The 26,002-nt window shown below is 40.2% G+C and overlaps 2 protein-coding genes across 4 annotated transcripts in view; one reads left to right on the forward strand and one right to left on the reverse strand.

Annotated features, from left to right (window-relative positions):
• Positions 1-17,463, reverse strand: part of LOC133655248 (density-regulated protein-like) — a 17,875-nt gene extending 412 nt beyond the window's left edge. Inside the window, exons 1-7 of one of the 3 annotated variants that reach the window (XM_062055229.1) lie at positions 17,273-17,463; positions 13,015-13,118; positions 12,919-12,938; positions 12,769-12,853; positions 12,606-12,686; positions 2,774-2,890; positions 2,534-2,673 (exon numbers count right to left, since the gene is read on the reverse strand). In XM_062055229.1, coding sequence (XP_061911213.1) covers positions 2,534-2,673; positions 2,774-2,890; positions 12,606-12,686; positions 12,769-12,853; positions 12,919-12,938; positions 13,015-13,108 — 537 coding nt within the window. In that variant the 5' untranslated portion in view covers positions 13,109-13,118; positions 17,273-17,463. Of the gene's footprint in view, positions 1-2,533; positions 2,674-2,773; positions 2,891-12,605; positions 12,695-12,767; positions 12,854-12,918; positions 12,939-13,014; positions 13,119-17,272 lie in introns of all 3 variants that reach the window. The other 2 variants (XM_062055228.1, XM_062055227.1) reach the window with 2 other exon arrangements.
• A 7,522-nt stretch (positions 17,464-24,985) lies between these two features.
• The window catches only part of LOC133656320 (huntingtin-interacting protein 1-related protein-like), a 96,846-nt gene continuing 95,829 nt past the window's right edge, over positions 24,986-26,002 (forward strand). The window contains exons 1-2 of the mRNA XM_062057349.1: positions 24,986-25,231; positions 25,363-25,585. Coding sequence (XP_061913333.1) covers positions 25,505-25,585 — 81 coding nt within the window. The 5' untranslated portion in view covers positions 24,986-25,231; positions 25,363-25,504. The remainder of the gene's footprint in view (positions 25,232-25,362; positions 25,586-26,002) is intronic.

A 26,002-nucleotide genomic window follows, 5' to 3' on the forward strand; every position in this document is an offset into this window, starting at 1 on the left:
ATATGGCAAAAAAAAACAAAACCCAGTGACAATCTGCTGTTTTTAAGAATTTATTACAAAAAGATCAAAGATCCTCTATTTGACAAAAGTATTGCACTGTTTAAAAAAACCTATTGCTAAAAACACTGTGCAAAGATCTTCTATGTGACAAAAGCGCTCTGCAGTTTTTAAGAACCTACTGACAAAAACAAAAGTCAAAGATCCTCCAAGTGACCATTTACTGTTTTAAAGAATTTATTACCAAAAATACCAATCAAAGATCCTCTATTTGACAGGAGTACTGCAATGTTTAAAAAACCTGTTGCTAAAAACCCTGTGCAAAGATCATCTATGTGAGAAGAGTGCTGTTTTTAAGAACCTACTGCCGAAAACGCTGGTCAAAGATCCTCTATATGACAGAAGCTTGATGCTTTTTTGAAGAACCTACAGCCAAAAATACTAGTCAAAGATCCTCCATGTGCCAATCTGCTGTTTTTAAGAACCTACTACAAAAAAGACTAATCAAAGATCCTCTATTTGACAGGAGTACTGCACTGTTTGAAAAAAAACCTATTGCTAAAACGCTGTGCAAAGATCTTCTATGTGACAAAGGCGCTCTGCTGTTTTTAAGAAGCTACTGACAAAAAAGATAGTCAAAGATCCTCTATATGACAGAAGCTTGACACTTTTTTTAAGAACTTACTGCCAAAATCACTAGTCAAAGATCCACCATGTGACAATCTGCTGTTTTTAAGGACCTACTTCCAAAAAATGCCAGTCAAAGATCCTCTTTGCGAAAGGAGGTCCATGCTGTTTTCAAGAACCTACTGCCAAAAACACCAGTCAAAGATCATCCATGTGACAGGAGGTTCTTTGCTGTTTTTAAGAACCTACTGCAATAATACACTAGTTAAAGATCATCCATGTGACAACCTGCACTTTTTAAGGACCTACTGCCAAAAAGATCCTGTATTTGACAGGAAAGATCCTCTATTTGACAGGAGTACAGCACTGTTTAAAATAAAACCTATTGCTAAAAACTGTCTGCAAAGATCTTCTATGTGACAAAAGTGCTCTGCTCTTTTTAAGAACCCACTGACAAAAACGCTAGTCAAAGATCCTCTATACGACAGAAGCTTGATGCTTTTTTGAAGAACCCACTGCCAAAATCACTAGTCAAAGATCCTCTGTGAAAATCTGCTGTTTTTAAAAGGACCTACTGCCAAAAAATGCCAGTCAAAGACCCTCTCTGCGACAGCACGTTAATGCTGTTTTTAAGAACATAATGCCAAAAACACCAGTCAAAGATCATCCATGTGACAATCTGCTGTTTTAAGAATCTACAACAAAAATGCCAATCAAAGATCCTCTACGTGACAGGAGGTCTATGCTCTTTTTAAGAACCTACTGCAATAAAACAAGTTAAAGATCCTCAATGTGACAATCAGCTCTTTTAAGAACATACTGCCAAAAATGCTAGTCAAAGATCTTCTATACGGCAGAAGTTTGATGCTTTTGTTAATAACCTACTGCAATAAAAGACTAGTTAAAGATCCTCCATGTGACAATCTGCTCTTTTTAACAATCTTCTGCCAAAAAAAAGAACAGCATGCTGTTATGTACAAGGGGGGAAAAAGTCAGTATAGTACTGTTCTTGATTCATTACTACGGCAGTATTTCATTAGTACCAGATACCGTACAACCCTATTAGAAAGTAGCAAGTAACAAACGTGTCCGTATCATGAGCTTAACTTCATGAATGATTGTGTCCACTAAGTGTCGCCAAAAAAACAATTACCACTCCACTTGGTGTTTTCCATAGCTACCATTGTTCTCTGTTTGACCATTTTCACTTCAGCAGACTTTTTCTAACATTCCACACCGCTCGTCTGAAATGGACTTGTGCTGTTTTCAAGTTGAAGTGGAGTGGTCATTTGTTGTTTGGTGACAGCGAGTAGCCACAGTAATTTAGTTAAAGTTAAAGTGCAAATAATTGTCACACACACACACTAGGTGTGGCGAAATTATTATCTGCATTTGACCCACCACCCTTGATCACCCCCTGGGAGGTGAGGGGAGCAGTGAGCAGCAGCGGTGGCCGCGCCCGGGAATAATTTTTGGTGATTTAACCCCCAATTCCAACCCTTGATGCTGAGTGCCAAACAGGGAGCGAATGGGTCCCATTTTTATAGTCTTTGGTATGACTCGGCCGGGGTTTGAACACACAACCTACCCATCTCAGGGCGGACACTCTAACCACTAGGCCACTGTGAATGATGCGGACACGTTTGTTACTGGATACTTTCTAATACGTTCCTGCCTTGGAGACTTTGTATGTAATAGGCAACTGTAATAATTTGATACTGACAAATGTGCTGTTTTATGGTAGAGTTATAACATATGTCTAGCTTGTATGCTATTGTGTGCTTAGCTGTTGTGTAGCTGCTTGCTCCTGGAAGCCTATGCCTGGCATGGTACCTCAGTGTATATGACTTGGGTGAAATGGAAGGTATTGTGCGAGGACATTTTGATGTTGAAGTCAAACGAGTCTTACCTCAGGCCACTTCTCTTGGATGACGTCGATGATGTCATCGGTGAAATCTCCCTGAATGATTATTTCATCCTCGGCCGTGACGGAGGCGCCACAAGAGAATTTCTGCGCAAAGAAGCGCTGAGCCTCTTTGAGTTCGATGTCTGCCAGAGAGACCGCAAGCGTTAGCGTTCAAAAGCGGCCTTTTCATAATAAAAAATAATTTTAAAAAAAGGTACGTGATGATTAAAAGGGTGAACTTACCAAAAGTGGCCATGCCGCACACTCGCGTGACGTATTTTTTCTTGGCTCGCGGGATCTTTGCTATCGTGATTTTCTGAGGCACCGTCTTCTTCTTCTGTTTGATCTGGCCACGCCCACCTACACAACAAACATAGCATGAGTAACGTGTGACGACCTGCAGTACCAGCCAGCAACCAGCAGAGGGCCCCGCTGAATTCAGGACCGACTGGGCTGCTGCTCCAACAGGAAGTACAAAATTATTTAAAAAATTTAATACACCTTTATTTTGTAAAGTTCAACATTTACAAACAAACATATGAACAAAGACAATTAATGGTGCCGAGTGTCTGAATCTGTGAGTTTTAGGTGTAACCGTACAAAATGAGCTAGAGCTAGCCTAAAATGTTAGCATGCACACATTAAAAAACCTCTAAAGGCTTAGTGGCCACATGCGTGGACAGCACCTTTTAGCTCTTATTTCCAAAATTGTGTACACTACTGAATTGGGGTCTTATGGCCGCTTATGTGGACACTTATACTGCCATCTGGTGGTGTGTGAAGAGCATAACATACAATGGAAAAAAAGTGTAAAAATAAGAATTAGCATGTCACTAAACATGAAGTACACATTTGTGTACTTATGGACTAAGTACATCATATCAAAAGATGATTCTTAGTTTTTATTCTAATTAGGGTCCAATAAGCCCAAACAGCAAAGAGAAATAAAAAAAAAGCGTGTAAACAAACAGTTTGGGCCTTAAGAGGTTAAAATGCTAACACTTAGCATGTGTGCTAACGACGGCCTGCTAACAGTTAGCATGTCTCAAGTAACACGGCTGTAAGGTGTATGGCTGTGGAAAAAGAGAAAAAAAGTGTAAAATTAGATGAAAAAGTTAGCATGCTTAAGGTAGCTTGCTAGCATGCTAACATTAGCACACTAACAGATAACAGATGTCACATACCAAGTTGTATGACTGTAGGTTAAACGGGTTGCAAAATTAGCTCAAAATGCTAGCACGCAAACGTAAACCTGCTGCTCCTGGTCTGAGCTGCTGTGACCTAGATTACTGCAGGGCTCGAATTTAACCACGGAAACCGTGGCAAAAGCCGCGACCGCTCACGTCGTTTGCCTTAATGCCCTAAAAAGAATGACCGAAATCGACGGCAAGAACATGCCTTGACCGCCTTTGACTTTGTACTTGTTAATGGACGAGAAATGTAACAATAAACGGTATAATGATAATTTGCGATAGAATTCCTGACGGTTAGTAATACCGCCTAATTTTTTAATTACTGAAAAAATGTCATTTATTAATGCATTTTAGGCAACAGGAAGTCAGGCGCACTATCGTCGTTTGGTTTGATAATTATGGCTGACCAACGACATCGACTTTGCTGCGGAGATTTCCCCTCGGAGTAAACTGAGCCGAGCGCTTGGTTTAACCTCAATTTCCCTCACTTCACGGCGCGTGTTTAAGAGCGCACTGCTGTGTTTGGATGGAGACAAGTGTGGACAATATTGGAGACACTTGTCTCCATACTAAAAGTATACAGCCAAGGAGAAAAGTATTTGATGTTGCTTTTATTTTCTCAATACAGCCTCCATCAGCCGCTGTGACTGAGAGTCAATGAGGTGAGGAAACATGCAGCAGGCGATGTTTCACGTGTTGTCACAACTTTTTTATAAAGTTTGTTTACTGGGGTGTTCACGCCATTATTTAACTGCAAACTGTATCAGTGTTCCAATAACATCAATAATAGCTCACATGTTTTGTCATCTCATTGAATTGAACACAGGCTGTGAAGATTGTGTATTTGATGTGTGAGGTGTCACTCCTCTTTTGTTTTTGTTGGCCAAACTGTTGCACTGAACGACAAGGAGGCGTTGTTGGAGAAGAACAAAGCTTGTTTATTAGACTTTATCTTCATTAGCCAAACTGATTTGTTTTATTTTAATATCAAAAAGTAAACATGCTTGTTTACATTTCTTGTGTTTTTGTCATGTCACAAAAGGTATTACTTCTAAAACCATTCATGTGACACATCATTTTGTTAATGTTTTATTGTGTATTGTTTTTTTTTTGTTTTTTAATGTCCTGCCCAGCTTCTCGGGCAAATCATATAGCAGATGTAGATGCCCATATCGGCTGTTCAGATTTACTTTACAAAAGAGAAGTGTAGGATACTTCTCTTGTTGCCTTACTTGTATTTTGACTTTATTAAATGTATTTATATTATCATTTGGTGTAGCCGGGCCGGAGCAGGAGGGGATAGAAAGAGAGAAAAAGGAAGACAGAGGGGGGAATTGTGGTGACAAGAGGGGGATTAGACAGAGAGACAAAAACAACAACAGCAAACACAACAACAACAACAGAGCAACATCAGCAAATACGACATGTACAAATATGATGGTAAAAGTAATAGCAAATAAGCAGTTAGCGAAAATAAAAATAAAAAAATACAGAAATGACAATGAGCATTATTACACTAAAAATGGAGCAATATGAATACCAATAGAAATAGTGCTATTGATAATAAACAATACCAATACTTTACCTTTATTATCAACAATACAATTGTTCAAATGCAACAGTACATATACGTAATGATAACTTGAGATACAAAAGAATGCAGAAAAATGGAGGGGGAAAAAGAAAAGCAACCTACATTAACCTTGTAGATTGTTATAGTAACAATAGGTTAAGCTTTGTCAGTGTGCCATGTGTTATACCCAGTTTACCCTAGGGCAGGGGTGTCAAAGTCAAATGGACGGAGGGCCAAATAAAAAATTTAGCTACAAGCCGAGGGCCGGACTGTTCGAATGTTCATTGAAAAATTTTTAAATGACGCATATAGTCTAGTGAACCTAATTGAACCTACTGAAAACCTAACAAATATATTCCAATATGATCAGATAAATAAAGCAATATTTTCTTATGGCTCTGTCAGTAATCTTTAATTTTCAACAGACACAAAAGACAAATTTCCTTTATATAAAAATCCCCATAACATGAACATTAAATGAAAGAAACCGGTATTCAAGGCACCATCAGTAGCCTATATTTTCTATTTTAGCAAAAGTGGGCTAAATTTACTTCAAAGAAAAAAACAATAATAGCAATTTTCTATCATCCACTCAACTGAAATATTTTTAAAATATAATTAAATTGAAATACAATAAAATAAAGTGCAAAAATCTATAAATCAAAAACAACACTTTGTTTAAGGAGAAGTAACATGCAGTGAAAACAAATATTAAACTTTAACTTTTAAACTTGAATTGAGTAAAAACTCTAAATATGTGATTGCACAGTAATGTTCACATTAAACCCCCCTCCTCCCTCCGTGGGAGGGAGGCGAGTTGGGTGCCCGAAACCCCCCGCTGGTTTCGGCCCGACCCTTGGCGCGCGTGGCACGGCGGGCTCCGCGACCCGACGGCTGGCCCTCGTGGCTTGACGGCGGGCGCGTCCCGACGGGCCGCGCGTAGGGGTCAAACGCAGAAGTCTCAGGGCCTCGTGGTGAGGGGGTGGCCTGCGGGTTTCGGCCCGCTTGACCCCCCCGCTCCGCTTGGCGCGCGCGGCACATGACGGGTTCCGCCACCGATGCTCGGGCTGCAGCCCGACGGTGGTGCGGGCCCGGTGGTGCGGGCCCGGCGGTGACGCGCGGTTTGGGGAAACAAAGCAGAAGTCTCAGGGCCTCGGGGCCGGGTTTCGGCCCGCCCCCTTGGCGCGCGTGGCAAGGCGGGCTCCGCGACTGACGGCCGGGCTGCAGCCCTTCGGCCGGCAGGCGCGTCCCGGCGGGCCGCTCGCCCCCTTTCGGAACCTTGGACCGGCATCCGCTTGGTGCGTGTAAAAGATCTGCGGTCTGCGGGCCGGTTCTAATAATAAATCAAGATCATCCCAAGGGCCGTAAAAAACCTTCTCGCGGGCCGGATATGGCCCGCGGGCCTTGACTCTGACATATGTGCCCTAGGGCAACAACGTTAATATATGTTTGATGAAACGTGATTATGTGCATGAGTGTATGTGTGCATATGTACTTGTATATGTACAGTATGTGTATATGTGTGCTTGTACAGTGAATGTATATGTACAGTATGTGTATATGTGTGTACAGCGAATGTATATGTACAGTATGTGTATACAGTATGTGTGTTTGAACAGTGAATGTATATATATACAGTATGTGTATATGTGTGTTTGTACAGTGAATGTATATGTACAGTATATGTATGTGTGTGTTTGTACAGTGAATGTATATGTGTAGTATGTGTTTGTACAGTGAATGTACATGTGTAGTATGTGTATATGTGTGTTTGTACAGTGAGTGTATATGTACAGTATGTGTATATGTATGTTTTTACAGTGAATGTATATGTACAGTATGTGTATACAGTATGTTTGTATAATGAATGTACGTGTGGATGTACGAACTTTGAGTGTGTAAATATGTACTGTATTTATTTGTATATGTATGTGGGAGCGTAGGTACCTATGTATGTCTGTATGTATGTGTGTGAGTATATGTGAATTTGCATGTACAATACATTTGACTCCCAGTGTGTGCGGGAGCCAGAGTACGGCCCCAGCCTCCCCGAGAGCCCATCCCACAAACAGTAGGTGTGGTGCCCAGGGAACCAGGGGCCACCGCCCCCACGCAGCCAAGCCGGACAGCGACAGGAACCCCAGAGCCTGGCCCACCGTGCCGCCCACAAGGGCCAGCAGCAGGCCGCAGACAGACGCACCCGGCAGAGGACAAGGCACGAGAAAAGCAGGGGGCAGCCAGACCCCAAGCCAGCGAGAGACCACACCCCACACGGACAGAAAGGCGGGACGCCCCGCCCGAGGGGCCCGGAGACCCCCCGCAACCGGACGGGAAGACCGCCCCCGCCCCACCGGCAACAGGGCCCCCACGAGCCCCCCCCCACCCCCGGAGAGCGCGGCGAGGCCAGCCCACGGCCACCCCACCCAAGCCGGCCGCCACAGGACCACCCAGCACGGGGCCACAGGAACCACCCACCCCACCCGCAGGGACCCCAACGATGGAGATGAAACAACCAGCAACCGCCCCGCCGAGTCACCCCCTGAGATAGGGAAATAAATAAATAAAATAAATAAATAATAATAATAATAATTATTATTATTATAATAATAAAAAATAAAAAAATAATATTAATAAAATATATTTAAAAAAATAAGAATGAATAAATAATTAAATCTATTTATTAAAAAAAAAAAAAAAGAGAATTAAAAGAAGATCACAGACATGCTGACACACAAGGTTGCTACCCCAACAACTGGCCGACTCGCAGCACCTCGGAATACCCTGCAGCACCAAGCTACCACAGTAGACGCAGGGACCAGACCCAGCAGGCCCCAACCAAGACGGGCACCCGGAAGAGATGGACGGTGGGACCCAGGAGCTCCAGACACGCAGTCCGGATGCAGTAGCCTGAGGCGCCGACCCCCACCCGACAGGCAGGCCCAGAACGTACCCCCAGAAATAAATATACATACATATATATATACATACACATAAACATACACATGTACACATACACACACATACACATGCATACACATGCATACACATGCATACACATACACATATATATACATACATACATACATACATACATACACACACACACATACACATACAGTTTGTCAGCCCCGACAACCACCACGCGCGCGCGCTGCCACCAGTCACAACATCAGCCACCCCCCTGCACCAGACCCAGCAGCCACGGACGCCCACACCACAAACAAACGGCAGCAGAAACAGCAGCCACAACACCCCCAGACAGCCAGCACCACCCAATCAGATCAAAGCGATCAAAAAAAAACCTGCGACCGGCAACCACACGCCAACAGGATCACAGAGACCAGCCAGCGCCAGCCCGCCAGCAAGCCCAAACGCCAACACGCAAACAAGAGACACCAACACCCCCCCCCCCCACCAAAAGACCCCACCACCCCAACCCAAACCCGCACAAACACACCACCGCCCAAACAAGTACAGTATCCAGACCAGACACGTGCGCCGCGCCGCCACCACATCAAGTCGCCAACAGAGACCCCACAGCGCAAGGTCGGGCCACACGGGCACGGACCCCACCCAACAGGAAGCGAGACCCGCGCGACGCCACACACAAATAAATAATAACATTAAACAAAAATAATAATAATTTAAAAAAAAAAAAATAATAATAATAAAATGAATTACAAATTAAATTAAATTAAAAATAACAAATAATAAAATAAAATAAAGTAAGTAAATAATAAAAATTATTTAAAAATAATAATAAAATAATAAAATAAAATTTAAAAAAAAAAATATATATATACTAAAAAAAAAAAAAAAAAAAAATATATATATATATATATATACACATATATATGTATATATATATATATACATATATATATACATATATACATATATATATATATATATATATATATATATATACACACATACATACACATAAAAAAATAATAATAATAATAATAAATTAATAAAAGCCTGGCAGGCCACCAGAACGCAGTCCCCGGAATCCGCGCCGGCCCCCTAATCCCCCACATGCATGTGTACAAGGCCCCCAGAGTGTCTACTGTGTAGTTAAAATTAGGAGGTCAGCCATTACAGCCGACCTCCAGTTGATGCGTGTACTGTAACGTGAGTGAGATATGTATGCTTGTGGGAACTAATAATGCGATTAAAATTGGGGGACATCAAGGTCTTGGTGGGTCCCAACCAAGCCGAGCCCTCCAAATCCTAAGTGTCTAATATGCAGCTAAGATTGAGGGATGGACGAGCAGGGGACAAGACAGGAGGACTGGAGCCCCATAGGAGGCATCCTCAACCCCCCGCCATGCCTCCCCGCAGGACAATCCCCCAAAGTCCTATATTTGTGTGACTGTGTGTGCTATAAGTAGGAGGAGTAGAGGGCCCGGACATCCCCCCAGTCCATGCGGCCGACAACCAGGAACTACGGCCAGGAAGCCGCCCCCCCCCCCCACGGCCCGTGACCCACACCAGACCACTTTAGCGTGACGCCACGCGAGCCCACCCCCGCCAAACAAAGCCAGCCCCCGCCCGCCCCAACCAAACCCCGCAGAGCCCATACCAGCAACCAAACGCAGAAAAACTGCACAGCCCCATGCCCAATGCAAACACCGCATCCCGGCCATCCACACAGCAACGTACCCATCCGAGTTCCGGCCAGGGGATGGCGCCCCCCAACTGGGGAAGAAGTCAATGCACCCCGTCCGCACGCCAGCCCCCAAACCAGACGGCAAGCCAACGCCAGCCAGCCCCCACAACCCCACAAGCGCACAGATACCAGCCACAGTCCCCCAACCACTCCAACCCAACACAGCGACGCCAACCGCCGGCAGTACCACAGCAACCATCACCACCACCGTCCGTCCGCAGTACAAACACCCGCGGCCGCCGAAACCGAAACAAAAAAAAAGCGACCTACCCCGTAAACCATAACAACGCACACCCCCAGTTATTGTGTATTGTTGATTCCTATATGAAATATTTTCGCTCAAAATCTTAATGGATCTGTCCGGACACAGCATCTACATGTACATATAAATGTACATCACTTAAAAACAAATAAATAATACAAAAAAAATACCTCCCTCTATCAAAATGTAAAAATTTAGATAAAAGGCATCATTTAGTGACAAAAAGCTGACAAGTTGATATTATTAAATAATTACAAAAACAGTGTATATATATATATATATATATATACCGTATTTTCCGCACCATAAGGCGCCCCGTGTTATTAGCCGCACGTTTAATGAACGGCATATTTCAAAACTGTGTTTACCTGTTAGCCGCCCCGTGCTATTAGCCGCACCTACGCTACGCTAAAGGGAATGTCAACAAAACAGTCAGATAGGTCAGTCAAACTTTAATAATATATTACAAACCAGCGTTCTAACAACTCTGTTCACTCCCAAAATGTAATGTGCAAATGTGCAATCACAAAAATAGTAACACTCAAAATAGTGCAGAGCAATAGCAACATCAATAACTCAACGTTGCTCATACGTTAGTGTCACGCAACACACAAAATAAACATTTAAAGCTCACTTTCTGAAGTTATTACTCATCTACAAATCCCTCGAATTATTCTTCTTCGGTGTGCTTCACTTGTTTTTTGACACCATCTGTGATGTGGACGCGCATGCAGTCGTAGATCAACAGGAACGGCGCTGCGTGAAAAAAGTCACCCGGTGTCTTCGCGTAAACGTCTATCAACCACTCGCTCATCTTTTCTTCATCCATGCATCCCTTCGAGTTAGCTTTTATGATGACGCCGGCTGGAAAGTTCTCTTTTGGCAAGGTCTTCCTTTTGAATATCACCGTGGGTGGAAGTTTCTGGCCGTTAGCATGGCAAGCTACAACCACAGTAGGACGACTTCTCATTCCCTGTGGTGCGAATATTCACCGTACGTGCTCCCGTTGTATCCACAGTGCGGTTCACATGAATATCAAAAGCCAGTGGAACCTTGTACGCGTGTCTCTTAGTAGGAGACATTTTGTTGTCTTTACAGAAAAACAAATGAAATTAAATATCCGCAAGCTTCTTCTTCTCCGGGGGCGGGTGCTCACCTTGGCGGTTGCTTACAGTAGAAGAAGAAGCGCTTCCTCTTCTATGGGGCGGTTGCTTACCGTAGAAGAAGAAGCGCTTCCTCTTTTACGGGGAAAAAAGATGGCGACTGTTTACCGTAGTTGCGAGACCTAAACCTTATGAAAATAAATATGAATATTAATCCATATATAAGGCGCACCGGGTTATTAGCCGCACTGTCTGCTTTTGACAAAAATTGTGGTTTTTAGGTGCGGCTTATGGTGCGGAAAATACGGTATATATATATATATATATATATATATATATATATATATATATATATATATATATATATATATATATATATATATATATATATATACACACACATACACACAACCTACTCAGTGGCCTAGTGGTTAGAGTGTCCGCCACTAGATGGGTAGGTTGTGAGTTCAAACCCCAGCCGAGTCATACCAAAGACTATGAAAATGGGAGCCATTACCTCCCTGCTTGGCACTCGGCATCAAGGGTTGGAATTGGGGGTTTAATCACCAAAAATTATTCCCGGGCGCGGCCACCGCTGCTTCTCACTGCTCCCCTCAACTCCCAGGCGGTGACCAAGGGGATGGGTCAAATGCAGAGGACAAATTTCACCACACCTAGTGTGTGTGTGACAATCATTGGTACTTTAACTTGACTTTAACTAAAATATGAGCCCTCCTTTAAGGCAACACTTGCCTCGACCTTAAAAAGTTAAAATGTGAGGCCTGTTGTCGTAATAACTCGTGAAACACTTAAAAGTGCAGATTTCAACCATTGAAATAATAATATTAGATTGTATTTGTAAAAAGCACAATACATTGAGCAAACAACCTCAAAGTGCTACAGTGTATTAAAAAAATAAAAATAGATAATAAAAATAAAAACTACAACAGCCTAAAAGCTAGAACTAGTATGCATATATCTAAAAAAAAGCTTTTTAAAAAAAGAAGGGTTTTTAAGCCTTTTTTAAAAACATCCACAGTCTGTGGTGCCCTCAGGTGGTCAGGGAGAGCGTTCCACAGACTGGGAGCGGCGAAGCAATAATACTTTATTTCCGGTCATTTAAAAAACAGCACTGCACATCATAATGGCAGCTACAGTTTGGATGTGTAAGGTCTAAAAAAATGATGTAGAACATCTGGCGGGCCGGATTGAAAATCTTAATGGGCCGTACTTTGCCCAGGTGTGGTGTATGGGGACGGTTTCTGCACGCACCTCTCTTCTGCTTCTTCTTCTCCTCCTCCTCGCCAGCAGGGGGAGTGTCTCCAGCGTCGGGATCCTGTTTGGGCGCCTTTGCTGCCGGGCCAGTTGGACAGAATGACGAGGCAAACTGTTAGGAATCAACTTATTAGCGGCGTGGCGGCCAAAGTGGGCTCACCGAGAGTCATCCTGGCAAAAACGTCAGGGAAGTTCTTCTCCAGCCACTGCCGACATTTGGCGGGCTCGGGCATGTACTCGCAGTACTGCGGACAAGAGACAGATTACTCGCAAAAGTTCTTGGCTTGAACCCGAGGATGGTTGAACTTACCTCTGAAGGCAGAGAGCACACTGTAGGGGGGACAACGGCAGTTGGTTATTGATGGAGAAGTGAGAAAACGGTGAAGGTACAAATGATATAAAGTACCTCCACAATAAAGCACCTTCAATGGGTACTTGGAGTCTGGGTCCACGGTGGTCTCTTGTTCTGTTCTGCTTTCTAAATCCATCTCAGTAGCCATTACAAACTGTCTAGAAAACAACATTGCAGAGTTTTTTACTGTAAAATCAACTTTGGTACTGTTTTTTTCTACATACAGTAAGACACTAAAACATTAAAAAACAAACAATAAAAACATTAAAACAACAAGAATTTACAGCTAAAAACAGTGGTATTGTAATTCCATTCTATTTATTCCATTTTTTTATATGCGGTAAAAAATCCACTGCTTTTACTGTAAAATTCTGGTGACTGAGCTGCCAGTTTTTAAAGTAAAATACATTTTAAAAAAGTGCTGCGTATGTAAAAATATATTGTTAATGTATTATATATCCATCCATCAATTTCTACCGCTTGTCCCTTTTGGGGTCGCGGGGGGTGCTGGAGCCTATCTCAGCTGCATTCGGGCGGAAGGCGGGGTACACCCTGGACAAGTCGCCACCTCATCGTATATATACACATGTATATTCATATATGGTGACTAAGCTGCCAGTTTTTAAGAGTAAAATAAATGTTAAAAATTTGCTGTGTATGTAAAAAAATATGTTGTTAATGTATTATATATACACATGTATATTCATATATTACTCATTGTTAAACGCGGCCCTCTAAGGGCAACCATAACTGCGATGTGGCCCTCAATGAAAACGAGTTTGACACCCCTGATGTATATAAAACGATGACGGATGCTTCCGGATGTTTTTAGAGCGCTTTATAGGCGGATTAGAGCCACTCCTATTAGCTCCGTTAGCTGACTTTTGCTAGCGTTTATTTACGAGTTAGAATGCATAGAAATGTAATAACATGGGTTTGGAAGCTGCATCTGTTTAGCACACAGCTTCCTCCTTATATTCATGCTCAAAAAGATACGTTTCTGGATCGTCATTTGTCCCAAAGTAGTTGTCAAAGCTCATGAAGTCTGCCATGATGCGTAGTGTTGTTGTTGAAAGGAAAAACGAACATGGTGATGAGTCTGTGAAATGAATACTTTTAAAATGAGCAAAACATGTCAATATTACATGTTATTATGAATGTTACTCCATTACAGCATGTATATAAAACGACGACGGATGCTTTCGGATGTTTTTAGAGTGCTTTATGGGCGGATTAGAGCGACTCCTATTGGCTCCGTTGTTAGCTGACTTTTGCTAGCATTTTTTTACGAGTAAGAATGCATAGAAATATAACAACGTGTTCTTGTCTTACATGGGGATTGTAAATGACGTCCCTGTACAAGTGGAAATTGTGCAGTAAGTGATTGTTTTATCATGTTCGTAGTTTGTCGATCTTGTTCAACACTTAGCAATAATGCTACATGATGCTTAGTAATTCACTGAAGCTGCATCTGTTTAGCACGCAGCTTCCTTATATTCATGCTCAAAAATATAAGTTTCTGGATCATCTTTTGTCCCAAAGTAGTTGTTAACGCTCACAAAGTCTGCCATGATGCGTAGTGTTGTTGTTGAAAGGAAAAACGAACAATGTGATGAGTCTGTGAAATGAATACTTAAAATGAGCAAAATATGTCAATATTACATGTTCAGTGTTTCCCATAAACTGCCAAGATACCTGTGGCGGTGGGGGCATGGCTATGGGCGTGGTTACCATGACATCACCGAGTAATTTGCATAATTTACTACAATGATTTGATTTTCTTTAAAAAGGCTCAAAAAATGTATACTTACTAATTAATAACAGTTTTGTTTTAAACGTCCATCCATCCATCCATTTTACAATATAATTACAACACTATGTACATATTTATATACAGATTTGAACAATAAGTTATTCACTGAAATATATTTATTAATTGTGGTTCTTACAAAAAATATATCTTATAAAATATAAAAGCTAAAATGTCTCAAAGTTCTGCCCCTTTAATTAGTGCATACTAAATAATTTAACTTTAGCCTACTACTACAACCATATTATTTACCAGCAACATAAAGTGAAACAGAGGCAGAGGTGTCCTGCCACAGTCAGTAACAAATAAACAGAAAACAGTAGTGGTGGTAGATAGACACAGAGCTTCATCAAACATCTGATCCACTGAACAAAGAGCTCCAAAAATCTTGAACTTTAGACTGCCATCAGTTTTACTCCCTACACTTAACCGTGTGTTTCCTACTGCCTGCAGACTTTGCACCCTTTGTTATATACAGTGGTGTGTTTCTAATATAAATACATATAATAAAGTCAAATACAAATAAGGCAACAAGAGAAGTATCCTACACTTCTTTTTTGTAAAGTAAATCTGAACAGCCGATATGGGCATCTACATCAACTATATGATTTGCCTGAGAAGCTGGAGAGGACAAAAGAAAAATTTAAAAAAAAAATTGTTTTTATTTTTTAATTTTTTTAAATTTATTTTTATTTGTGGCGGACGTAATTCTTTCGTGGCGGGCCGCCACAAATAAATGAATGTGTGGGAAACCCTGATGTTATTATGATTGTTACTCCATTAAAGCATGTATATAAAACGACGACGGATGCTTTCGGATGTTTTTAGAGCGCTTAATAGGCGGATTAGAGCGACTCCTATTGGTTCCGTTGTTAGCTGACTTTTACTAGCGTTTATTTACGAGTTAGACTGCATAGAAACGTAATAACATGGGTTTGAAAGCTGCATCTGTTTAGCACGCAGCTTCCTACTTATATTCATGCTCAAAAATATACATTTCTGGATCATCTTTTGTCCCAAAGTAGTTATCAACGCTCATGAAGTCTGCCATGATGCGTAGTGTTGTTGTTGAAAGGAAAAACGGACACTGTGATGAGTCTGTGAAATTAATACTTAAAATTAGCTAAATATGTAAATATTACATGTTATTAGGAATGTTAGTCCATTACATCATGTATATAAAACGATAACGAATGCTTTCAGATGTTTTTAGAGCACTTTAGAGCAACTCCTATTGGCTCCATTGTTAGCTGACTTTTGATAGCGTTTATTTACGAGTTAGAATGCATATAAACATAACAACATGGGTTTGGAAGCCGCATCTGTTTAGCACAGAGCTTCTTCCTTATATTCATGCTCAAAAATATACGTTTCTGGATCATCTTTTGTCCTAAAGTAGTTGTCAACGCTCATGAAGTCTGCCATGATGCGTAGTGTTGTTGTTGAAAGGAAAAACGGACACTGTGATGAGTCTGTGAAATTAATACTTAAAATGAGCTAAATATGTAAATATTACATGTTATTAGGAATGTTAGTCCATTACAGCATGTATATTAAACGATAACGAATGCTTTCGGATGTTTTTAGAGCGCTTTAGAGCAACTCCTATTGGCTCCATTGTTAGCTGACTTTTGCTAGCGTTTATTTACGAGTTAGAATGCATATAAACATAACAACATGGGTTTGGAAGCTGCATCTGTTTAGCACACAGCATCCTCCTTATATTCATGCTCAAAAATATAAGTTTCTGGATCATCATTTGTCCCAAAGTAGTTGTTAACACTGACAAAGTCTGCCATGATGCGTAGTGTTGTTGTTGAAAGGAAAAACGAACACTGTGATGAGTCTGTGAAATTAATACTTTTAAAATGAGCAAAATATGTCAATATTACATGTTATTATGAATGTTATTCCATTACAGCATGTATATAAAACGATGACGGATGTTTTTAGAGCGCTTTATAGGCGGATTAGAGCAACTCCTATTGGCTCCGTTGTTAGCTGACTTTTACTAGCGTTTATTTACGAGTTAGAATGCATAGAAGTATAATAACATGTGTTCTTGTTTTACATGGGGATTGTAAAAGTGCACTTCCCCTTCAAGTGAATGAATGGGCTACAATTGAACACTGACTAAATAATACCTAAATGAATTATAATTTCCAAACCCGCATAAAACATACTTTGTTCGAGTGCTCGAATAGAGAAGTCGGAAGTTTACTATTAGCTTTCTTGCTAGCATGACTAGCCAAGCTAGCTAACACATGCGAGCGTTACACCGGCTCGGGCTCCTAAATGGTACGAATTTGTAAAGTTATTAGCAAAGAAGAGTTGTCGAATTTCTCCTCAATAGTGTAAATATGTGTTTCTAGTATCGTAAAAGTGGCATTTGAGTGTCATCTCCTGCCATCATGTTATGTTGAGTCACACAGCTGTCACCGTTAGCTTAGCATCGAACTCCTCTTTGAAAATAATATGTATAATAAATAAAAAGGTACGTACCCCAACCAAATAATTCTTTAAAACTGCTTTCTTTCCGATAGCAAGACTGGCATCGTTGATGTTGATTTATGCTTCAGAATGTCATTCTTGTTGGGTTTATGGAGGTTTTTAGTTTGCGTACTTTAAAGCACGCCTCTGCTGGCCTTCTTGCTCGTTTAAGTGATTGGAGGAAGACGGAGAAAAGTGTGCTCGCTAGTGATGACGCCCCCTGGCGCTTTGGAGCAGAACGACATAGCCAGAACGTTTTGAAATGACACTGTATCTACTTATTTCAGTTTACTAAAAAGAAAAAATAGCATAAAACTTGTATTTCGAAACATAATATTAAGTATTCATTGAGCAGGTGTGCTTTTTTTGTCGTCTTAATCGCAGCGCCCTGTATTTGGGGATTTTCAAAATAAAAGACAATTCGTTTTAAAACCGTGCTAATTCGATACAATAAAGAACTAAATAATTTCCAAATAAAAAATATTTTATAAAATAATTAGTAAACATAGGATACATGTTTTAACATACTCGTTTTATGTTCAGTTATGTCGGTAAATATTTTTAATTGGAAAGGAAATACTCACTCGGCATTTCCGCCTCAGGGAGGAAACCCAGTGTAGTAGTTTTTTTTTAAAAAAGAACTAAAACTGCGCAAACTAACCCATAATCTTACCCTTTGAAAATAATATGTACAATTTAAAAAAAGTACGTACCCCACCAAATATTCTTTAAAACTGCTTTCTTTCCGATAGCAAGACTGGCATCGTTGACGTTGATTTATGCTTCAGAATGTCATTTTGTTGGGCTTTTCAAAATAAAGACAATTCGTTTTTAAACCGTGCTAATTCGATACAATAAACAACTCAATAATTTTACAAATACAATTATTTAATAAAATAATTTGTAACCATAGGATATATGTTCGAACATACTCGTTTATGTTCAGTTATGTCGGTGAATATTTTTAATTGGAAAGGAAATACTCAATCGGCATTTCCGCCTCAGGGAGGAAACCCAGTGTAGTCCAGTTTTAAAAAATAAATTAAAAATCTGTGCAAACTAACCCATCATCTTACAATTTGCCTGACCCAAAATATAAGATGTTTCGCCGTTTTGCCACACCTGACGCGCCTTCTAAATATGGGGGCTTTTCGTGCACGTTAAGGGCCTCTAAAAGGCGTCCAAAATAAAATGAAATAAAATAAAACATTCCTCCCCCGTTGTTGTCCCGCTCCAAACAGGACCGCAAACCTGTGTCCGCGGCACTGCCTGACGGGAAGTCGACACGACGCTTCCAGGTAGCAATGGAGAGGCGCTCTAGTTCCTCCTCTTGATCGACGGCTTTCCCGTCCAGCCGCATTCCTGGAGCGCGTTACCGTCTCCGGTCACGTTACCGACTTGACGTTTATTACAAATCAGGCGACTGATAACGTGTTGTTCCACGGTTGTGTGAGAACGGATGTACCTAATGTTGTGTCCATTAAGACTGCAGCGTTTACATGCATTCAAAATATTTAATCGAATGATGTAATATTTTATTTCTCTCCTACATGACGTTTTCTCCTTCCTAAAATAATAATACATTTAATCCATGGGGCCTTTTTAATCAGGAGATCTCAAAAGGCTTCTTTAAGATAGGTACATTCTGGTGCTAGCTGGCGATATTTTCAGCAAGTAAAACTTGAATAGTGTATTTGTGTTCTTATTATAATATTTATTTAAATCTATTATAATATATATATATATTTTCTGTCACTCACAAAAGCAACTAAGAATTTTAGCAGCAAGTTGTTGTTATCGTAGACATCTTATAAGTAGACGCAACAATGGCTGCTGTGACGCGAGAAATTGGGCCGCCATCTTGAAGTGGTGATGACTAAACTGACAGTTGACAGGTAGAAAACAAAGATGGTGTTCAGCGTTTTCCTGCTCAAATGAGCGGACTGTTGAAAATAGGAATCGGGGGATTACTTTCCACAAGTAAGACTTAACATTAACGTACTATTGGTTGCATTTTGTGAAAAGAATATTACCACAGAGTTGAGAAGGAGCAAAGATCTTCAATAGTACAGAAATTGTAGCCGCTAGCAAACAACAGTATGACCATAATAGAATTGCTTGTCAATTAAATTAATTAAATTTAAAAATGTCATACTTGAATAACATAAAGTTGAAATAAATGATGAAGATAAAGATTGTAAAAGACAACAGCGGTAAAAGTTAGGACCACAGTCCAGATTGTGTAGGGGGGGGGGGGGGGGTAATATATGTTAGCTAACTAGACAATCAGATGGACAGTGGCTATACAGTATTATACAAGTCTAAATTTAGTCTAACTTTCCAACCCTATTTTTATGTAGGATATACGCATGTATATATAACCTAATCCTATTGTTTCTTGAATTTAAAAATAGCTGACCGTTTTTTCCCCCCTTCTCTGGGATTATATTCCCAGTTTTGATCTCGGACATCTGGTCACTTATAGCATATAAAATTATTCTATTACTGTTAAGCAAACTACGAATAATAAAATGTGTCTTTTATCATAGCTACACGTATGACAAAAAAGCGCGTGAAAATCAGTGGTATTCAGTGAGGTAAAATGAATTGCACTGAGTGGAGCGGATCACCACTCCAAGATGGTGGCCCCGCGACTTGTCAGCGCCAGTAGGCAGTAGCGCTCCATGCTGCGTCTACTTATAAGATGTCTATGGTTGTTATGATAGCACATGATAGCTAGCATTTGTAGCTAAAGTTTGGTAAATCGCTGTCATTAGCTGACAACACAAAGCTTTACATAAGCCCGAGTTTACGTCATTACCCTGGAAAAGTTAGCGTTCTTTAAGCAGCCACAGTAAAGGTTGGAAACAGCCCCTTTTAAGAAAATTAGCTTTGTCATTTAATTGCGAGAATCGGTTTGAATCGAGACTCCGGTTGAATTGAGAATAGATTCGAAATCGAATTAAATCCTACATTTTTGTAAGATTACCATCCCTGATGATGATACTCCTAAAATATACTACAATTGTCCTGATAAATTAGTATTTTGCGACCAAAATATATTTCAATACTTTTCTAACCTTTTCAAAATAAAGGGTATTGTATTATTTTTGTCAAGATTATGAGGGACAAGCGGTCAAAAATAGATTTTTAATATCTGCTTACTTCTAGAGATGTCCGATAATATTGGCCTGCCTTTAAAATGTAATATCGGAAATTATCGGTATCGTTTTTTTTTTATTATCGGTATGGTTTTTTTTTTTGTTTTTTTTTAAAAAATTAAATCAACATAAAAAACACAAGATACACTTACAATTAGTGCACCAAGCCAAAAAACCTCCCTCCCCCATTTACACTCATTCACACAAAAGGGTTGTTTCTTTCTGTTATTAATATTCTGGTTCCTACATTATATATCAATATATATCAATACAGTCTGCAAGGGATACAGTCCGTAAGCACACATGATTGTGCGTGCTGCTGGTCCACTAATAATACTAACCTTTAACAGTTAATTTTACTCATTTTCATTAATTAGTAGTTTCTATGTAACTGTTTTTATATTGTTTTACTTTCTTTTTTATTCAAGAAAATGCTTTTAATTTATTTATGTTATTTTATTAATATTTAAAAAAAGGACCTTATTTTCACCATACCTGGTTGTCCAAATTAGGCATAATAATGTGTTAATTCCACGACTGTATACATCAGTATCGGTTGATATCGGTATCGGTTGATATCGGTATCGGTAATTAAAGAGTTGGACAATATCGGAATATCGGATATCGGCAAAAAGCCATTATCTGACATCCCTACTTACTTCCTGTTTCAACATGTTCTATCTACACTTCTGTTCAAATGTAATAATCACTTATTCTTCTGATACTTTACATAAGTATGGCTGATACTACACGTGTTGTTATCGATCCGATACCAAGTAGTTACAGGATCATACATTGGTCATAGTTAAAGTCCTCCTGTGTCTAGGAACTTATTTCCTGAGTTGATATTTTATATTATTATAAATTACATTCTATTTCCAGGAAAACCGGAATTTGGTTTGTAACTTGGGAAAGTGTTAGTTTGAATGTCCAGGATGAGTGGAATGTGTTGATGTTGGAATGGTTTGAATAGGTTGAAAAATGTGGGAATTGTGCAACTTGGAAACATGTCCCATTCATTTCAATGAAAACTTCCTGGAAATTTGGGAAATTGAGATTAAAAAAAAAAGATTAATAGCATGAATGTCCTGAATGAGCTGAATTGGTTGGTTTCAAAATTGTTTAAATCGGTCGAGAAATGTTGAAGTAGGAACAGTTTTTAATTGAGAAATGGTATTACGGAATTTCGGGAAAAACGGGAATGTTTCTAGGTCCTAAACCAACTTGTTTTATTGTCCTGACTAAGAAAAATGTTTTGACGGTGAAACATTTGAAATGGGATGGAAAAAGGAAAAGGAGTAGTCAAACGAAAAAGGTCTGAAATAGGGTTAGAAAAGGACAGGAATTCCTGGAAATTTGTTGAAGGTGGAAAAATGGTAGCTTGAATGTCGAGGATGAGTTGAATGTGTTGATGGTGGAATGGTTTGAATTAGTGGGAATTGTGGAACTTTGCAGAATGTCCCATTGAAATTTTTCCAAAAGTGGGAATTTTGGGAAAAGCGGGATTTTTTTTGAAAATGGCAAAAAAAACAAACTTGAATGAGTTGGAATGGTTGGTGTTGGAAGAAATGTTGAAGTAGTAACATGTTGAACTGAGAAATGGTATTACGGAATTTCGGGAAAACCGGGAATTTTTACAGTTCATAAAACAACTTTGTTTCTTTTCCTAATTAAAAGGAATGTTTTGACGGTGGAACGTTTGAAATGCGTCGAAAAATGTGGCAGGAGTAGTCGCCAGAAAAAAAGGGTGGAAATAGGGCTTTGGAAAACCAGGAATTCTGGAAGATCCTGGAATTTTTTTGAACTTGGAACAAAATGTAGTTTAAATTTCCAGAATGGTGGAATGTGTTGAAGGAGCAATGGTTTGAATCGGTTGAAAAATGTGGAAATGGTGGAAGTTTGAAAAATGGCCAATTCGTTTTGAATGGGGAAAAATGTTCCGGAAAACCTGGAATTCTGGGGAATTTTTCGGAATTTGTCAAGAAAAAGCCTGCGATTCCCGAATAGGCCAAACAGTTTGAAGTCGGAACGGTTTGAATTGGATGACATGTGGAAGGTAGAGCGCGCCAAATTCTGGAGAAGAAGAAGAAAAAGTGCCGTTTCTGCTTGTACGTGCTCTGTGTGTGTGTGTGTGTGTGTGTGTGTGTGTGTGTGTGTGTGTGTGTGTGTGTGTTGACTCACACGAAAAAAAAGTACTGGTATTATACTGCCTTATTATTGATCTTACATGCAGTATAGGCACTAGGTACTATGTTGACTCACACAAAAAAAAAAGTACTGGTATTATATTGCCTTATTATTGATTTTACATGCAGTATAGGCACTAGGTACTATGTTGACTCACACACAAAAAAAAGTACTGGTATTATATTGCCTTATTATTGATTTTACATGCAGTATAGGCACTAGGTACTATGTTGACTCACACAAAAAAAAAAGTACTGGCATTTTTCAAAGGCAGTGTAGTACCTTTTTAAAAATGAATTAGTACCACAGTACTTTATTAGTACCCGTATATCGTACAACCCTATTTTTGGTGGAGATGTTGCGTCCCGTTTCAGGCCCCCTTAAAGGCCTACTGAAAGCCACTACTACCGACCACGCAGTCTGATAGTTTATATATCAATGATGAAATCTTAACATTGCAACACATGCCAATACGGCCGGGTTAACTTATAAAGTGACATTTTAAATTTCCCGCTAAACTTCCGGTTGGAAACACCTTTGGAGGATGACATATGCGCGTGACGTAGCCAGTTTAACAGAGGTATGGCTCCCCCATTGAAGCCAATACGAAATAGCTCTGTTTTCATCTCATAATTCCACAGTATTCTGGACATCTGTGTTGGTGAATCTGTTGCAATTTGTTCATTGCATTATGGAGAAAGAAGCTGAGCAAGCAAAGAAGAAAGTTGTCGGTGCGATGCGGAGTATTTTGCGAGGGAAGTCAGCAACACAACACAGCCGGCTTTTCATAGTTTACATTCCCGAAAGATGCAGTCAAGATCGAAGAACTCGGACAACAGAGACTCATACCAGGAGGACTTTGATTTGGATACACAGACGCCTGTAGAGAACTGGGACAACACAGACTCTTACCAGGATTACTTTGATTTGGATACACAGACGCAGACGCAATACCGTGAGTACGCAGCTGCGCTTCCAAACATTTGATCGCTTGCCCGTACGTGCGTGTCACGTACGTAACTTTGGTTAAATATATAAGCTTTATGAACCTTGGGTTAGGTGAACGGTCCTTTGGGCTGAGTGAGTGTGTGTGTGGTGCAGGTGTTTGAATTGTATTGGCGGGTTATATGGACGGGATCCCGTCCATATAACTCGCTCGAGCTATAACTAGCTCGAGCTAGTAGCTAGGAGCTAGCGTAACAAACACCTAGGTGTTTTTATGCGGGATTAATTTGTGGCATGTTAAATATAAGCCTGGTTGTGTTGTGGCTAATAGAGTACCGTAATTTCCGGACTATAAGCCGCACCTGACTATAAGCCGCACCAGCTAAATTTAGGGGAAAATACAGATTGCTCTATATATAAGCCGCACCCGACTATAAGCCGCAGGGTTTTGATGTGTAATTACCGTAGTATATAGGGGTTCCTGCTACCACGGAGGGGATTGTCGGGACAGAGATGACTGTTTGGGAACGCAAAGCGTCCCATTTATTAACAATAAATCTTTCAATCATTCAATCAAACTTTCACATCTTTGACATGGCGAACAGCATTCGTGCAGAGTACAAATAATACAACGGTGCAAAGTAATACAAAGTGCTCGCCTGTACGTTATCAAAAAAACCAGCCTACCGGTACATGGAAAGTCAGTCTTTAATCATTGTGTCATCGTCTTCCTCCTGCGTACTAAAACCACCGAAATCTTCTTCGTCGGTGTCGGAGAAGAACAGGCCGTAAATAAGCCGCACCGTTGTATAAGCCGCAGGGACCAGAACGAGGGGAAAAAGTAGCGGCTTATAGTCCGGAAATTACGGTATATATATGTCTTGTGTTTATTTACTGTTGTAGTCATTCCCAGCTGAATATCAGGTCCCACCCGCCTCTCACAGCATCTTCCCTATCTGAATCGCTTCCACTCCCCACTAGTCCTTCACTTGCATTTTCCTCATCCACAAATCTTTCATCCTCGCTCAAATTAATGGGGAAATCGTCGCTTTCTCGGTCCGAATTGCATCACTGTAAACAATAGGGAACTTTGCGGAAATGTTCAACTGACTACGTCACGCTACTTCCGGTAGGGGCAAGCCTTTTTTTTTTATCAGATACCAAAAGTTGCGATCTTTATCGTCGTTGTTCTATACTAAATCCTTTCAGCAAAAATATGGCAATATCGCGAAATGATCAAGTATGACACATAGAATAGATCTGCTATCCCCGTTTAAATAAAAACATTTAATTTCAGTAGGCCTTTAAGGGGCCCTGGCCTTGGAACGTCGGAGGACCACAAACTCGTTTTGCTAGCAGAACGACCTGTTTCCATGCATCAAAAATCTCGTGCAGTCCGGGTGTGTTCCGACGCCCGTCGTCTTTCAGAGCGCAGAGACTCCGCCCAAAGGGGGCGGGGTTTGAGGCGTCCTGACAGCGACCGGCTTTCCTTTGGGCCGCAAACGTCACATTTTCACCTCGTCGTCGTTCAGCCAAGTGTGGCGTTAACCTCTGGATAGTCGGTCCCTCCTGGTTTGAGTTCTGTAGTGGTTCCTGATGGCATCTTAAAGGGAAGAATCAGTTTTTCGAAGTGAGGTGTGGAACCAGTCGGGCAGGGTGGATTGGTGCTTCATGTTGGGTAATACCAGTTTCTCTTCTTCGCCGTCTCAATTAAACCTTTCTTTCTTCACAAGCTCTTCTGCTCAGCTTTATTATGAAGGCCGTAAATTTTCACAAACACCATTTATTCATTTTTTTTTAACCACAAAGGTTTCCTGGATTTTGATGCACTAAAGACGCTTCTGGAAGGCTGCAGGACTTGACTGGAGCAAAGGGCAAGGGCTTTTTTTCCTTCTTGTTGGACCTGTGTGTGTGTGTGTTGTGTGCTTTGTAAGTCCTTCCAGTCAGCAAGATGAGCAAAACGAAGAACAAAAGTGAGAACAAAACAGAAAAAGCTTTAGCGGCTGAAAAGGGGCAATTTGGGAAACAACAGGTAAGGATTTTTATTTTGTTATTGTACGCTCTTATTGGCTAAAACTGTCTTTTTCGAGGTCCAATTCACTAAAATACATCAAATATTGTTACATCATTGACATATAGTGTTAATAATTGAACAAAACCAGAGTTTTTATGGTTTAATGCACTAAAAGACATCAAATATTGCCTCATTATTGATATTAAATACTGTTAATAAATAAATGAAACAGCACTTTTTTAGTCCCACTCACTAAAATACATCAAATATTGCTACATCATTGACATATACTGTTAATAATTGAACAAAACCGCAGTTTTTTGTGGTTTAATTCACTAAAATACATAATTTATTGCCACTTTTTTGACATATAGTGTAAATAAATAACAGCACTTTTTTTAGTCCCATTCACTAAAATACATAAAATATTCTTGA

Source organism: Entelurus aequoreus, linkage group LG08 (genome assembly GCF_033978785.1).
Source record: "Entelurus aequoreus isolate RoL-2023_Sb linkage group LG08, RoL_Eaeq_v1.1, whole genome shotgun sequence".
Taxonomy (NCBI): domain Eukaryota; kingdom Metazoa; phylum Chordata; class Actinopteri; order Syngnathiformes; family Syngnathidae; genus Entelurus; species Entelurus aequoreus.